The 16,473-nt window shown below is 39.8% G+C and overlaps 1 protein-coding gene across 1 annotated transcript; it reads left to right on the plus strand.

Moving 5' to 3' along the window:
• The first annotated feature begins 12,962 nt into the window (after nucleotides 1-12,962).
• On the plus strand, nucleotides 12,963-14,507 carry LOC128369718 (epimerase family protein SDR39U1-like). The gene is made up of 2 exons (XM_053330796.1): nucleotides 12,963-12,980; nucleotides 14,079-14,507. The coding sequence occupies exons 1-2, from the start codon at nucleotides 12,963-12,965 to the stop codon at nucleotides 14,505-14,507; spliced, it is 447 nt and encodes a 148-aa protein (XP_053186771.1).
• The last annotated feature ends 1,966 nt before the right edge of the window (nucleotides 14,508-16,473 follow it).

Here is a 16,473-nt window from a genome sequence, read left to right on the forward strand (position 1 = left end):
ATGGAGTTTATTCCCTATCTTAATTCAAGAGCATATTAAATGCATTTGAGAGCAGTATTTATTGATTTCATGCTCAGATTTTGTGATATTTTCTCTCAAAACTCTGCTCTAGCACTCAAATTTGCTCTGCGCATGCTCGCACTGTGTCCTCGCACTCAGTTACAACGCTGCTCGCACAGATTTCCTGCGCTGACACTCGAGTTCTTCCTCTCGCGCTCAAGTAGCTTGTGCTCGCGGATCTCTGCTCTGCTCTCGGATTTTTTGTGGATCAAAGCTGTCAACCAATAGAAGTTTCACTCTTTCAACCGGATTTATCCACTCCTGACCTCCGGTGCTGTAATAAATGGGGTTTCTTTCATTTTTTTGACCACTGTTGGTCAGTGTTTTGGTTTATGCTTTTGGTTCACTGTCAGTGCTCAGCTGTTTTAAGAGAGAAAGCTCTAAAAATCCACTCTACAAAACCCCAAAATATTGAGCTGTTAATTATGTTTGAGGATAATTTAGGAGCTAAAGAGCTGAATATTTCCCTCAGGAGTTGTTAGAGAGCAAAAACAAAGAGAAAAGAGAGTGAATATTGGACGTACAGTCACCGGTGTCATGACTCCAAATAAATGATAATGTTGATCATTTACTGCTGATGTGAAAATAAACAAGTGTTTTATATGACAAAGATGATTGTTTTGTGTTTGAACAGGTTAGAAGCATAGACATATATATATGTCTGTGGTTAGAAAGGTCCAAGAACAGCGAACGCACCCGTAAACAAACAGGGACAGTCTGATTGGTCAATACTAGCCGGCCTTCTATTGGTTGACAGCTTTGATCCACAAAAAATCCGAGAGCAGAGCAGAGATCCGCGAGCACAAGTTCCCTGAGCGCGAGAGGAAGAACTCGAGTTTGAGTGCATGAAATCTGCGAGAAGCATTGTAACCGAGTGCGAGGACACAGTGTGAGCATGTGCAGAGCTAATTTGAGCGTGAGAGCAGTTTTGAGAGAAAATATCACAAAATCTGAGCATGAAATCAATAAATACTGCTCTCAAATTCATTTAATATGCTCTTGAATTAAGATAGGGAATAAACTCCATATTAAACATGATCTGTCAGACATTGGAAAATCAAAATTGAATATGTTTTGCAAACGTAGACCTAAAAAATATAGATGTGTAATGTTTTAGTCTTTTATCTGAGCGAGGTCCTCGCTCAGATAAAACCGGTGAATGTTGTTTTTAACGAAGCAACAAGATGAGTCACATGACGATAAAACGGAGGCAGACACACTGCTCAGAAGGTGACTGCTCAGATGTCTTTGGAGGTAATTTCTCTAAAACCGTCATTGTTTGTTACTTTTTTGTGGCAAACATGGAGCATCCAGAACAAAAGAACAAACATGTACACTGAAACATTATTTACACTATTATTTACATCCACCGTGGCAGAAAAGGGGGACACTTCAGAGTCCTGTTAGTCCTGATGGGTGTAATCAGATGTTGGTCTCCTCTCTCTCTCATCCTGCTGGGTTCTCCCAAAAGGTCAGAGGTCAGCTTGGATGTGCAGAGAAACATAACTTTCATACCTCCATATGCACTGGGGCCCATTCACATTTAACCAGAGACATTATAATAAGAGGAGACATATCACTGAAAAAATCTCCCATTGAAATGCATAGGGAAACTTCGTAACGCCAAGATGGCCGGTGTTTGCACATGTCCCGCCTCTTCCAGTGCCGTTGCTCCAATCATTTTGCTGGTCCTACGCGGTCACGTTTTTTGCGACACTTGGAAGTCATTTTCAACAGAGACATTTCAAAACACATGATCAGCAGTTTATACTACTTTGTGTACCTATATTTTTTAATGCTTTATCCAAAATTGTGGCATGATCTGGGAAAGTTGACTGTGAGCAAACTCCTGTCTCTGCTGTAAGCGTGCGATGACGTCTTGCTGTCAGTGCCTGCCGTAAATGAAGACTGTCGTGAAGTATTGCGCATGCGCAGTCCAAGATTGCCTGTAAGGAAAAAGGCTTTTAAAACGTTAATTTGATACCAAACCATCAAACCCTTTCAGCGATTATAGTTTGATTTTCATCATGATTTCAAAACATGTGTTTTTTATGTCCCTTAGACCTCGGAAAATGGAGATACAGCTCTCTCCCTATTCATTTAGATAGCTGGTTGGTCTTCCTATGACCAAATAGCTGCCCGGAGGCGTGGCCAATTTTGCCGCCGAGTGAGACGACTTGCCTTAGAAGGACTTTGATTTAACTGAGTTACTTGAAGAGGAATGTGATCCAAGACCAAGTCCTGTCTTATCACAACATTTAGTAAAACGACGTCTGAAGGCAAAGAAGAGTCCAGCACAGACAGAGAATCCAGCTGTCAGTCCAGCGTAGAGGCCGATCCTTCCCTGACCGAGGTTTCTGAGGTTCTGGTTGATCAACAGCTGCTGTAAAGGACAGAGAAATGATAATAATTGTACTTTTATTCTACAAATTCTGTTATCCCAACATTCAACTCTCTGACTTGTGACACTTCACACTGTTCGTGTCCAAAATTCAAGTCTGGACTGTTTGGGTTTGAACTTGGTGATGTTTGTGTTCACATACAGCATATTGTTAACAATACAATGGCTGCTGAGTGCAACCACACTCAGTCCAGTCTGTACATCACTGATAACATGCATTAAAAAGACTTTCTGAGTTTCACTGAATCATCTTACCAGTGACATTGAGGCTGCATCTGTCAGAGGTCAAACCATAATCTGTGTGCACCTCACACTCGTACCAACCCGAGTCTTCAGTCCTGAGTCTGGATACATGAAGTCTGATTCGTCCTTCTCTGAGAGCGTCTTTGTCACACTGAACTCGTCCTGCAAACTGTTCATCCTGAGACTCTGGGACCTCGACACCTTCACGTACACGATACAGGACTGAGACCTTGTGATCAGTGAACATGTAACAGTAGATGATCAGTGAGGTTGAGGATCTGTCAGGGTTGGTTGTAAACGTCCACTCCAGTGTGATGTTGTGGTTCTCCTCTGCCTGATAGGAGCTCTGTGTCACTTTCACTTCAAATGTTCCTGTTGAGGAGACAGAGAGGGAAAGACTTTAAAAATAAGTTAAAGTAAAAAAGGTCATGCTTGATACCAATAATAAATACAATCTAAGCAATAATTGAATATAGATCATCTTCCCAATGTAATGAAGAGTTTCTACTCGCTTCAATAGACTTTTCTCTTTTTGGATGATGAAGTGAGGAAGTAAACTAACCAGAGACACAGGACATCAGGCTGATGAGCTGAAGGATCCTGCAGATCATCTTCTCCTTGTGAGAGGAGACAGAGGAGAGGAGTCATGAACACATGAGGTCAAAGTTCAGTCATCACAGATGTGAGAAGGAAAACATCAAACCTCGATTCTCATATCAGAAACAATGTGGACTACAATCAGAGAGACTGCAGGCCAGTGAACATCAGGGCCCAGCCTCTATCAGACTAGTGGCACAGGACATCAGGGAGGGAAGAAACTACCTCAAGCCATAACTCAGTTCACACTATCACAATACGGACAATGTGCAATAAGTGTTTTGTACTCATAATGTGTCTTTTATTCATTTGTTGTGTTTTATTTGTTATTTGTATTTATAATGTGACTTAGTGTCTATTTTATTAACCTTTGGGTTTGTTTTTAATGAAGCTAGGTGCTAGCTAGAATCCCAGTGTACCCGTACTGTGATGTTCCTGCATGTGCAAATGGAAATAAAACTCTAATCTAATCGCCAATATAAAGTCTTACATTTGCTGTTACTGTCCCCATCAAGCAGCTTTATGTATTAGTATGTTATGTTTTGTGTTATATTCTTACATCCTGATGCTGTTATAATATTAATATTTATAATATTTTCTCTGTAATAAAAGTGTAAAACAATCACAACACACCTGTTTGTTAGATTTCAACTATGCATGTTTTAAGAAGAGAAGTAGTGTTAACATGCAGAAAACACAACTGTGTAGTGAGAGGATTTACTTCAGAGTTGAGTTTTGAAGAAATGAACAAGACTCAGAAAATATCTCAGAAGTTTGATGTGATTTTAGCTCTCCATTCAGAAGTTGATGTTATGATGTGTGTATCACTCTCTCTGATACACACAGACTTGAGGATAACCTAATCTGTTGACCCACATGAAGCTTATTTAATCGTTGTTGGTGTTGAATTATATTTTATTAGTTATCTGAATACATATTGTAGTGTGTTGGAAATAGTAGGGCTGAGTTCCCAGCATGCCTTGAGACAATGTATTTACAGACATAAGTTAAAATAAATGTTATAAGTCACCACAGATGTTATCTGATACACAATGATTAATGCTGCTGTTCTTCACTAACTCTACAATCTTTATAGTAGTTTACAGTTCGACATTATAGAAGAAGACATGTTGCACCCTGACTGAAGGTGTTTGGGACCTTCTTCAAATAATCACTTCCGCGACTGTCAATCAGTGACTTCTGGCTGTGCTATTACATTATTAACGTGCGGGGTTGTGAAAGTCACTTGTCGTTGTTATGTCTGCTTATGAAAACGTCGTCGGAAATTCATCCGTGGTTTCTCACTTTGCCACTGTCATTTTGGCTACTTCCATAATGAAACTAAGATCTAACCAGAAGCTGACAAAATAATTAACGTACTGTAAAAATCTCTAAAGATTAGTGTGTTCCACGCAGAACCCCACTGCTCTGTTCGCCATTAATAAACAAATACTGACAGCAGTAGTCTATTTCTTTTCTTTGTGTGTTTGTTTTTTAAACAATGCATCACCTTGAGATTTGTACCAAACCTCAACATATAGCAATGATAAAACTGTTATTCTCGAAAATAGGATTTTATTTTAAACTGGTGAATCAGAAATGTGATTTTATAATTTAATGTCTGACCAAATCCCATGCTATATGATGACAGTGTAGGAAAGTAAAGATATATAATATACTATGACTTTTACATTGATGTACAACTGGTACTTTAACTTAAGCAAATGTAAGGATGTGAATATAAATCTTGCATATAAAGTCTGTTAAACTCGTTCACAACATGACAAACTACCTCAGTCTTAATGGTATAGTTAGGATCACAATCCAATACACTTTTCTGTTAAAATAATCTAATATCTCCTCACTGTCTGCAAACTGTCGCATCTGAGAACACTCTGCTGTGATCTGTGATACAACACTAATCACTCCGATGTGTACGCAGATCCTTGTCTGGTCAAAGTCTAGTCCTCCTACTTCTTTTTTATTTTATTTTATTCTTCAAATCCTATCCTCTCTGATTGTTTCTCTGCTCTCTTCTCTCTTCTGTGCTACCGTTGTCGCTCCGGCAGTAAGATGATAGCGTCCTATCAGCAACGAGCCGCCTCGCAAACCGCGCCCACTGGATTGAGATATAAGGAAGTATGTTCTTGGAAAACATGTGTGTCAGTGCAGCGAGTCGGCAGCCCAACAGAAAGCCAAAACAGGACTCACAGCCGGCTCTTGGCATAGGAGATATAGGTGGGTGGTCGCCTAGGGCGCTCAATGCTGGAGGGGCGCCGGTGGGAGCTCATACGCACTCACGCCACGCTGCTATTTCTCACTCTTTCTTTTACCATGTCAAAAATCAGTGCAGCAGTCTATCCACTCAGCGCTGTTTTCAGTATTGAATCCGTTCCGCTTGTTTATTGAGAGAAAACCCAAATCAATGAAACTCCGCTCCATGTTTTCACTGATACCGGCTCACACACACCGGGTAGCTTCAGGTAAGTGGAAAACTATCCCAACTACATGTTTAGGACATTATTAACCCTAAACCCTAACCCTTACTGAAACTACATGTTGTTTATGTTTCTCTCTCTACACAAACTGCTGAGTTGGCTACGAAGCGCTATTGCTACGTTATTAATAGTGAAAAGATGAGGTGGTTAGTTTTCATTTGGTTGTTAGTGTAGAGAGGACTGGACTGTTTTTGGCTGGTTTGATGTTTGCTCCTCCAGACAACATGGACATAAAGGGTTTTTTTTTTTCAAAGAAGAGTAAAGTAAGTCATCACTGGTAGTAATCAGTTAACTAAAGCTAACTACAGCTGAGTCTCTAATGGACAGGAGCTTACTAATAAAGCCTGGCTGCCTCATTTATAAACTGGCTCATAAATGACAGATATTCTACTTTTTGAGGAGCAATCTTTGGCCTGCTGCTGAGGATTTGTATTTATACTCTGTATCATTTGTTCTGATTACAAATGTGAAAGAATGGATACTGCTCACTAAATAATGATCACTCAACCTGCTCTCCTGACATTTAGGAGCATGAGAGTGAGTCAGAGACAGGAGCAGGATGCAGGGACAGAGCAGAGATCCTTTGCTGTGGTGAGTGATGAAAGAGATTTAACAGTTTAGAATAATTTGTCAATGGGAAACATTTCAGTCAAGGTGTCCTATATGTGGGTAAATCTCACCTGAAAAATCCACATAACATGGTTCTTGAGCATCAAAAAATAAAAAAACGCAGCCAATGAAACATGGAGACGGCTGGAGACGGCTATTCATTCCACCTCCCTGTTATTTATAAAAGTTCAAAACACTGAATGGAGGACAGAGTTGCTCCGTCAGAGAGCGGCTACAAGAAGATGTTGTGTTAACTGTGGTGGAGTGAGGTAGAGAGGATGAAGAGGGAGGGAGCAGTGAGTGAGGTAGAGAGGATGAAGAGGGAGGGAGCAGTGAGTGAGGTAGAGAGGATGAAGAGGGAGGGAGCAGTGAGTGAGGTAGAGAGGATGAAGAGGGAGGGAGCAGTGAGTGAGGTAGAGAGGATGAAGAGGGAGGAAGCAGTGAGTGAGGTAGAGAGGATGAAGAGGGAGGGAGCAGTGAGTGAGGTAGAGAGGATGAAGAGGGAGGGAGCAGTGAGTGAGGTAGAGAGGATGAAGAGGGAGGGAGCAGTGAGTGAGGTAGAGAGGATGAAGAGGGAGGGAGCAGTGAGTGAGGTAGAGAGGATGAAGGGGGGGGGCAGTGAGTGAGGTAGGGTGGATTTGAGTGCCTTTAGAGAAAAGCATAGACTGTATAGGAGAAAAGGCACTCTGAAGGGTGGATGCAAGGGACACAGCCTTTCCCCTGGATCCACGTCTCAGATCTCGCAGGGATCATCGCCCACGCCCTGGATCCCCCTGCAGACACCCCCTCCCCTTCAGCACAGGTGTTAAACGGAGTCGCACCCGCCCTGAACACCAACTACGAGTTCACTAAAGAACTGGGGCGGCTCCTGAGGCGGCCCACTATATTTCCTGTACCCGGCTTCGTCATGAATGCATTGTTGGGCTCGGAGAGGGCTGTGGTCCTCACACAGGGCCAGAAAGTCATACCCAAGAGGACTTTAGAGGCCGGATTTCAGTACAAGTATCCAGACTTGACCTCGGCCCTGAAAGAGATCGTTGGGAGTTAACAGATGTTGAAATAATGTGACTTCAAATTTAATGTAATTATGTTTCCCTGTGTTACAAGAATATAAACGACAATGATAAGTCAAATCCATCTACTGGTTGATGATATAAGTCCCAGATGTCTCAGATATTAATGAGTGTTTCATATCATATAAAACCAGTTTCTGAATTTTGTTTTAAAACCTGCAGATGTTTTTTCACTGAAGGTATTTTCATACTTAGCTTTAAAATAAATCTGAGCACCAGATATACAACAAACAAGGTGTGATGGCATCTTTGCATACATTTAGTGTCAAATTGTACGAGCTGGCTCAACAAGGACTTAATAGTTTTGAAGTCTATATCAGGGTAGTCCACTTCTCTCGCTGTATGGTGAATCACAGATGTGGATTTTCTTCTGTTTAGGGACGGGTTCACAATTTTTTAAGTCTAAACAACATTCAGGAGCGAAAATGAACATTGAAACAGATTTTTCTTGCTGTAATCATGCCTGCTGTTCATATTGACCATTAGAAGATCCCTTCATGATGCACTTATAATGTACATGATGAGGACTAAATCCACTAGAATGTATTTAAATCTTTATCTCCTAAGTTGCAGTTTTTTTAGGGCCAACTTCCCTTTTTTTGTTACTATACTTCCACCAAAGCTCAACAGGGAAACTGTCAAGACACAAGGAAATGGCAAAAATGTGTCTTTCATATGATCTCAACCTTAGAGCACCACCTTTATGAAGTTAGCTTTTGTATTCTGGTTCTATACCTGATTGAAACCCTGTTTTCTGTTTGCCTGTGTTGTAAATTTCATGTTATCTATTTAAAAAAGTAATTAATTAATCACAAATAGCCATTGTTTTTTATTCTTTATGCTTTATTCATAATTTTAGTCCAATTCTTAGATGTGTTCAGCTGTACCCATAGACATATACAGTATACGTGAATAAGTGTCTATGGTTGTACCCCCCAAAAAACAGCAGAGGGCGCCCTGCTCCTCTCTGATTGTCTCTGCCCTCAAGGACAAAGGTTTCGCCTTCAGACAGCTGGAATTGTTTTGTTAAAGGATTGTGAAACACATATATAAAATATAATAGATAATTTATATAATATATGTATTAACAATATATACACATTATAAACTGTACATGAGGAAAGATCATTAATTACATAAATAAGATTTTAGAAAACCTTCCAAGTCATTAGCACAATAAACTGCAGCGGACGGCCGTGAAACAGTCTTCAACAGCTCAGGCTGAACTTCATCATGCAGGTCAGAAAAGAACAAACATTTACACTGAAGCAGCTGACAGAAAAGGGGGACACTTAAGAGTCCTGTTAGTCCTGATGGGTGTAATCAGATGTTGCTCTCCTCTCTCTCTCTCTCATCCTGCTCCCAAAAGGTCAGAGGTCAGCTTGGATGTGCTGAGAAACATAACTTTCATACCTCCATATGCACTGGGGCCCGTTCCTATTTAATTGATTTACTTGAAGAGGAATGTGATCCAAGCCCAAGTCCTGTCTTATCACAACATTTAATAAAACAACGTCTGAAGGCAAAGCAGAGTCCAGCACAGACAAGTCCAGCTACTGTTAGTCCAATGTAGAGGCCGATCCTTCCCTGACTCTCTGGTTGTGAACTCACAGTAGGTTTCTGAGGTTCTGGCTGATCAACAGCTGCTGTAAAGGACAGAGAAATAATAATTGTACTTTTATTCCACTTTTATTCCACATGTTATAAATAAAGTTGAGTTGAGTTCTGTTATACCAACATTCAACTCTCTGACTTGTGACACTTCACACTGTTCATGTCCAAAATTCAAGTCTGGACTGTTTGGGTTTGAACTTGGTGATGTTTGTGTTCACATACAGCATATTGTTAACAATACAATGGCTGCTGAGTGCAACCACACTCAGTCCAGTCTGTACATCACTGATAACATGCATTAAAAAGACTTTCTGACTTTCACTGAATCATCTTACCAGTGACATTGAGGCGGCATCTGTCAGAGGTCAAACTATTATCCGTGAGCACCTCACACTCGTACCATCCCGAGTCTTCAGTCCTGAGTCTGGACACATGAAGTCTGATTCGTCCTTCTCTGAGAGCGTCTTTGTTACTCTGAACTCGTCCTGCAAACTGTTCATCCTGAGACGCTGGGAGCTTGACACCTTCACGTACACGATACAGGACTGAGACCTTGTGATCAGTGAACATGTAACAGTAGATGATCAGTGAGGTTGAGGATCTGTCAGGTTTGGTTGTAAACGTCCACTCCAGTGTGATGTTGTGGTTCTCCTCTGCCTGATAGGAGCTCTGTGTCACTTTCACTTCAAATGTTCCTGTTGAGGAGACAGAGAGGGAAAGCCTTTAAAAATAAGTTAAAGTAAAAAAGGTCATGCTTGATACCAATAATAAATACAATCTAAGCAATAATTGAACATACATCATCTTGCCAAATGTAATGAAGACTCGCTTCAATAGTTCTGTTGAAGTTTTCACTGATATATTTTACAACTAAAGTTATCAAATCTTTTGACTTTTCTCTTTTTGGATGATGAAGTGAGGATGTAAACTAACCAGAGACACAGGACATCAGGCTGATGAGCTGAAGGATCCTGTAGATCATCTTCTCCCTTTGAGAGGAGACAGAGGAGAGGAGTCATGAACACATGAGGTCAAAGTTCAGTCATCACAGATGTGAGAAGGAAAACATCAAACCTCGATTCTCATATCAGAAACAATGTGGACTACAATCAGAGAGACTGCAGGCCAGTGAACATCAGGGCCCAGCCTCTATCAGACTAGTGGCACAGGACATCAGGGAGGGAAGAAACTACCTCAAGCCATAACTCATTTCACACTATCACAATACGGACAATGTGCAATAAGTGATTTGTACTCATAATGTGTCTTTTATTAATTTGTTGTGTTTTAATTATTTATTTGTATTTATAATGTGACTTAGTGTCTATTTTATTAACCTCTGAGTCTAGTTTTTAATGAAGCTAGGTCTGCTTGACTCAAGGAAACACACAAGATTTCCAGTGTTCCCGTACTGTGATGTTCCTGCATGTGCAAATGGCAATAAATCTCTAATCGCCAATATTAAGTCTTACCATTGCTGTTTGTTTCATTCCCAGATGCGTGAATAAAGAAAGTTTTGTGTTGTGATTGTTTTACACTTTTATTACAGAGAAAATATTAACAGCATCAGGATGTTAGAATATAACACAAAACACAACAAACTAATACATAAAACTGCTTGATGGGGACAGTAAATGTATATCAAATAAAATCATCATACTAAGCACATTTTCTTCTATTGCTAACGACACTTTTTCAGGTGAAACTGACAAAAATATATTTTAAAAAGGAGGAGGAGGAAGGAATAATAAAAACACAAAGGTAAGAAAGGAATGATAATGTGAAACTAGTTTAATTATCTGAATACATATTGATTAATGCTACTGTTCTTCACTAACCCTACAATCTATATAGTAGTTTACAGTTTGACATCATAGAAGAAGACACGCTGCACCCTGACTGAAGTTATTTGAAGTATTCCAGACTTTGAAAACTTAATGAGTCGACAATGAAGTCTATCTAATTTAACTAAAAAAAACTGCTGCTGCGGTGAGGGAAGCTGTACAGCAAGACCGATAACACATCTGATGTAACCACAGTGTGTTATAAAAAGTTGACTCTGACTGATAGGACGATATTCACTGATCCCTACACTCTCACTCACAGAATGGACGAATTGACATGACTGTCCACTGTACAATAGCCAGACATTTACACCTACCTAATTGAGAAACCGAGCTTCTACACGAAAGAAACACTGAATGCATATAAATCGTTAGACGCCTATAATAACTACGTCTTGAATGGACATGTTCAAGATTTGCGGTATAGCTATTTGAGCGATGACTTTTGTGTCGTGCGGTCTCATATTTTCAAGTTTGAGAGTTAACTAAGTAATCGCTGCGGATGTGACAGAAGTTATACTGAGATCTAAACAAAAGCTGGGTAAATAAGTGGCGTGCTATAAAAATCACTCAGCACCCCACGACTCTGTTCACCATCAATAACACAACCTTACCCGACTATTCACAGCAGTATTAACAATGTTAATGCAATTATTCTCAAAAATATTATTTTATTAACTGGTGAATCAGAAATGTGTGAATAGTTCATCCACCACTGATGATGAATGATATAAATCGTGCATATAAAGTCTTACCTTTGCTGTGTTTCATTCCCTGATGAGTGAAGAAAGTCCCAAACTCAAAGTTATCTTGTCCAGCTTTAAATCCTTTAGAGCTCTTATTAATATGAGACTAAAACCTGTTGACAGATCTGTTAAACTCGTTCACAACATGACAAACTACTTCAGCCTTAATGGTATAGTTAGGATCACAATCCAATCTCCTCACTATCTGAAAAATTGTCGCATCTGAGCTGCTGTTCTCTGTCACAAAATCACAACACTAATCACTCCGATGTGTACGCGTATCCTTGTCTGGTCAAAGTCGAGTCTAGTGTTCTCCCTCTTATAGGCTATTCTAGAAAGTGTCACTTTTTTTGCCGTATCGTCACTAGACACGGCACGCCCATTTCAACACGAAACTACACGGTACACAGTGTGTCAGATGATGTGACTGTCAAACAAAGGCAACACAATTCACCAGCGGAAGCGTCTATGTGTGAGGAAGCTTTGAACAAATTTCAAGAGTGTTTTTCCACCAGAGAAAAGTGAAAGTGAAAGTTTCCTATGTCGAAGATACATATAGCATATATGTGTTGTTTATATATAAACATAGCTAAAGTATGTAGGCTATATGTATCAAAATGTTCAATCTTTATAAAGATTGAACATTTTCCTCATGTTTAATCAGGTGTAAGTTTTATTTTACTCATCGTTTATCAGACGAATCCAAGTGATTGTTTACTCTGATGTTCCCTTAATGGTATTAAACACAATTATTCCCACTGTACCCGTTTGTTGAAATTTCACAATAAAATACTCTCTTCGCCCTGTAGGGAATCTGCTGTGTTTGTTTCTCATAGAGGCTTTATAGGGGTAGGCTTTTATTAAATTCTTTTGTTGGTTGTTAATAGTTGTTGTGGTCAGTAACTAATATAATCTCTTATCTTGCATGAAATCTGGAAATATTGTACTTGAATTTTGACTTTATGGTCAAAACCAACTCAAAAGATCTATACCTTATTCTGACTTTGACCTTTCACCAAACTAATTCCTTCATAGGTTAGTTCATCATTGGCTTTGCATCTTCTTCCTGATGTTTTACTCTATCACAGGTACACATTTGGTTACATTTCACTGCACTAATGTGGATAAATCTCACCTCAAAAATCCACATAACATGGTTCTTGAGCATCAAAAGGAAGTGTGGGGAAATAGGTTACACATCTTTACTGATGGTTCTAGAGACCTTTCTACAGGAAGAGCAGCATTTGGGTTTTTTGTTTGGGAACTTAAAGTAGGGAATGGGTGGAGGCTTCCAGGTCAGACGTCAGTCTTTACAGCAGAGCTGTTTGCCATCCTCTGTGCTCTTAGGTGGACTGAAAAGAAAAGATCTCAGTCGACAGTCATTTGTAGTGACTCCCTATCGGCGTTACAGTCTATAGAAAACCGCAAGTCAACAGAAATAACAGAAATAATGTTGGCTATACTAAGAATTCAGTGGGATGCAGTGTGTGTTTCATGTGGATACCAGCACATGTCTGAATTCAGGTGAATGAAGCAGCAGATCAAATAGGAAAGAACACAATCCAGAAGGAAAAGGTTAAAATCTCTATTAGGCTCGGGGTAATGTCAGTGTGGACAGATGGAAACAGTTAAACATGATCTGTCGGAAATTGGAGATCAAAATAGAATATGTCAACATACTAACCAAAGGAGATCTGGAGAAAATGAAAAAAGTGCTGTCTAAAACAGGTTGGGTGTGTGTTTCACTGTTAGCTAATTAGCTGCTTTAAAAACAAACATCACTTCAGGAAAGAAAGAGGAGAGCTATAAATAGATATATATAGACAACTGTTCAATGCTAAGCTCAGTGAGTGTGATGGTATTTATTGTAGCTGTATAGGATAGATGTTTTAATGCATGATGATGAAGCGCTTTCAGGTGGTACAACTCTTTGTTGAGGTGCTTCAAAGAGAAGTTTAAAATACAGTTAAACAACTAAAAGAGAAAAAAAAGATTAAATAAATGAAATAAAGTTAACTTATCCTTTTTTTCTCCATTATCCCCCGCCCCCCCCCCCCCCCCCCCCCCCAACATTTCCCATCATCTGATAAACAGTGTAGCACTAATATAAATCAAGTAGTTGTTCAAGTCAACATAACTTTCAATTACACTCATTTACATACATTTAAAAAGTGCAGTGGATGAGAAGAAAATGGAGGATTGATTAAAACAAGTATCCACAAAACAAAAAAATTATCAATAAATATATCAGTGTACTTTTATGTATCTTCATTGTCTGTCATTAAAAAGAAAAAGCAGTGTATTTCCCCTTTTAATGCAGTAAAGTCACCTGATCTGCAGCTATGAGAACAAACATATGATTACTTCATGCTGTTCCTGATTATGTCCACCAGGGGGCAGTGCTGGGTCGTGACGGCGGTGCCATGAAGCAAATGCTGCTGCCCTTCTGGCTCGGCCTGGGGGGCACCCTGGGGTCCGGGATACAGCCTTTCCCTTGGATCCACGTTTCAGATCTAGCAGGGATCATCGCCCACGCCCTGGAGCCCCCTGCAGACACCCCCTCCCCTTCAGCACAGGTGTTAAACGGAGTTGCACCCGCCCTGAACACCAACTACGAGTTCACTAAAGAACTGGGTCGGCTCCTGAGGCGGCCCACTATATTTCCTGTACCCGGCTTCGTTATGAATGCATTGTTGGGCTCGGAGAGGGCTGTGGTCCTCACACAGGGCCAGAAAGTAATACCCAAGAGGACTTTAGAGGCCGGATTTCAGTACAAGTATCCAGACTTGACCTCGGCCCTGAAAGAGATCGTTGGGAGTTAACAGATGTTGAAATGATCTGACTTAAAAATTACTGTAATTATGTTTCCCTGTGTTACAAGAATATAAACGACAATGATAAGTCAAATCCATCTACTGGTTGATGATATAAGTCCCAGATTTCTCAGATATTAATGAGTGTTTCATGTCATATAAAACCAGTTTCTGAATTGGGTTTTAAAACCTGCAGATGTGTTTTTCACTGAAGGTCTTTTCATACTTAGCTTTAAAATAAATCTGAGCACCAGATATGCAACAAACAAGGTGTGATGGCATCCTTGCATACATTTAGTATCAAATTGTACGAGCTGACTCAACAAGGACTTAATAGTTTTGAAGTCTATATCAGGGTAGTCCACTTCTCTCGCTGTACGGTGAATCACAGATGTGGATTTCCTCCTGTTTCCTGTTTAGGGACGGGAAAATAAACATTGCAACAGCTTTTTCTTGATGTAATCAGGCCTGCTGTTCATATTGACCATTAGAAGATCCCTTCATAATGCACTTATAATGTACATGATGGAGGACTAAATCCACTAGAATATATTTAAATCAAGTAGATATCGTTATCACCTAATTTGCAGTCTTTTTAGGGTCAAAGTCCCTTTTTTTGTTACTATACTTCCACCACAGCTCAACAGGGAAACTGTCAAGACACAAGGAAATGGCAAAAATGTGTCTTTCATATGATCTCAACCTTAGAGCACCACCTTTATTAAGTTAGCTTTTGTATTCTGGTTCTATACCTGATTGAAATCCTGTTTTCTGTTTGCCTGTGTTGTTAATTTCATGTTATCTATTTTAAAAACTAATTAATTAATCACAAATAGCCTTTTTTCATTATTCTTTATGCTTTATTCATTTTAGTCCAATTCTTAGATGTGTTCAGCTGTACTCATAGACATATAGGCTACAGTATATGTGAATGGCTGTAACCCCCCAAAAACAGCAGAGGGCGCCCTGCTCCTCTCTGATCGTCTCTGCCCTCAAGGACAAAGGTTTCGCCTTCAGACAGCTGGAATTGTTTTGTTAAAGGATTGTGAAACACATATATAAAATATAATAGATAATACATATAATATATGTATTTACAATAATTACACATTATAAACTGTACATGAGGAAAGATCATTCATTACATAAATAAGATTTTAGAAAACCTTCCAAGTCATTAGCACAATAAGCTGCAGCGGACGGCTGTGTTGTCTGGAAACAGTCTTCAACAACTCAGGCTGAACTTCATCATGCAGGTCAGCTGGCAGCATGAAGCTCAGTGGTCTCTCAAAACTCTCAATAACAAACAAACAGCTACATTTTTGACTATCAGACAGGCAATCTGATACAGATTTCCTGTCTGATTGTCAAAGATTATCAGACTGGAAATCTGAGACAGATCGCCTGTTTGATGCAGTCCTCGCTCAGATAAAGCCGGTGAATGTTGCTTTTAACAAAGCAAGAAGATGAGTGACATGATAAATGGAGGCAGACACACTGCTCAGAAGATGACTGCTCAGATGTCTTTGGAAGTAATTTTTCTAAAACCGTCTTTGTTTGTTACGTTTTTGTGGCAAAAATGGAGCATCCAGAACAAATGAACAAACATTTACATTGAAACATTAGTAACACTATTATTTACATCCAAACTGACAGAAAAGGGGGACACTTCAAAGTCCTGTTAGTCCTGATGGGTGTAATCAGATGTTGCTCTCCTCTCTGACTCTCATCCTGCTGGGTTCTACCAAAAGGTCAGAGGTCAGCTTGGATGTGCAGAGAAACATAACTTTCATACCTCTATATGCACTGTGGCCTGTTCACATTTAATTGATTTACTTGAAGAGGAATGTGATCCAAGCCCAAGTCCTGTCTTATCACAACATTTAGTAAAACAAAGTCTGAAGGCAAAGCAGAGTCCAGCACAGACAGAGAATCCAGCTGTCAGTCCAGCATAGAGGCCGATCCTTCCCTGAGT

The sequence above is a fragment of the Scomber japonicus genome, chromosome 12 (genome assembly GCF_027409825.1).
Source record: "Scomber japonicus isolate fScoJap1 chromosome 12, fScoJap1.pri, whole genome shotgun sequence".
In the NCBI taxonomy this organism is placed as follows: Eukaryota; Metazoa; Chordata; class Actinopteri; order Scombriformes; family Scombridae; genus Scomber; species Scomber japonicus.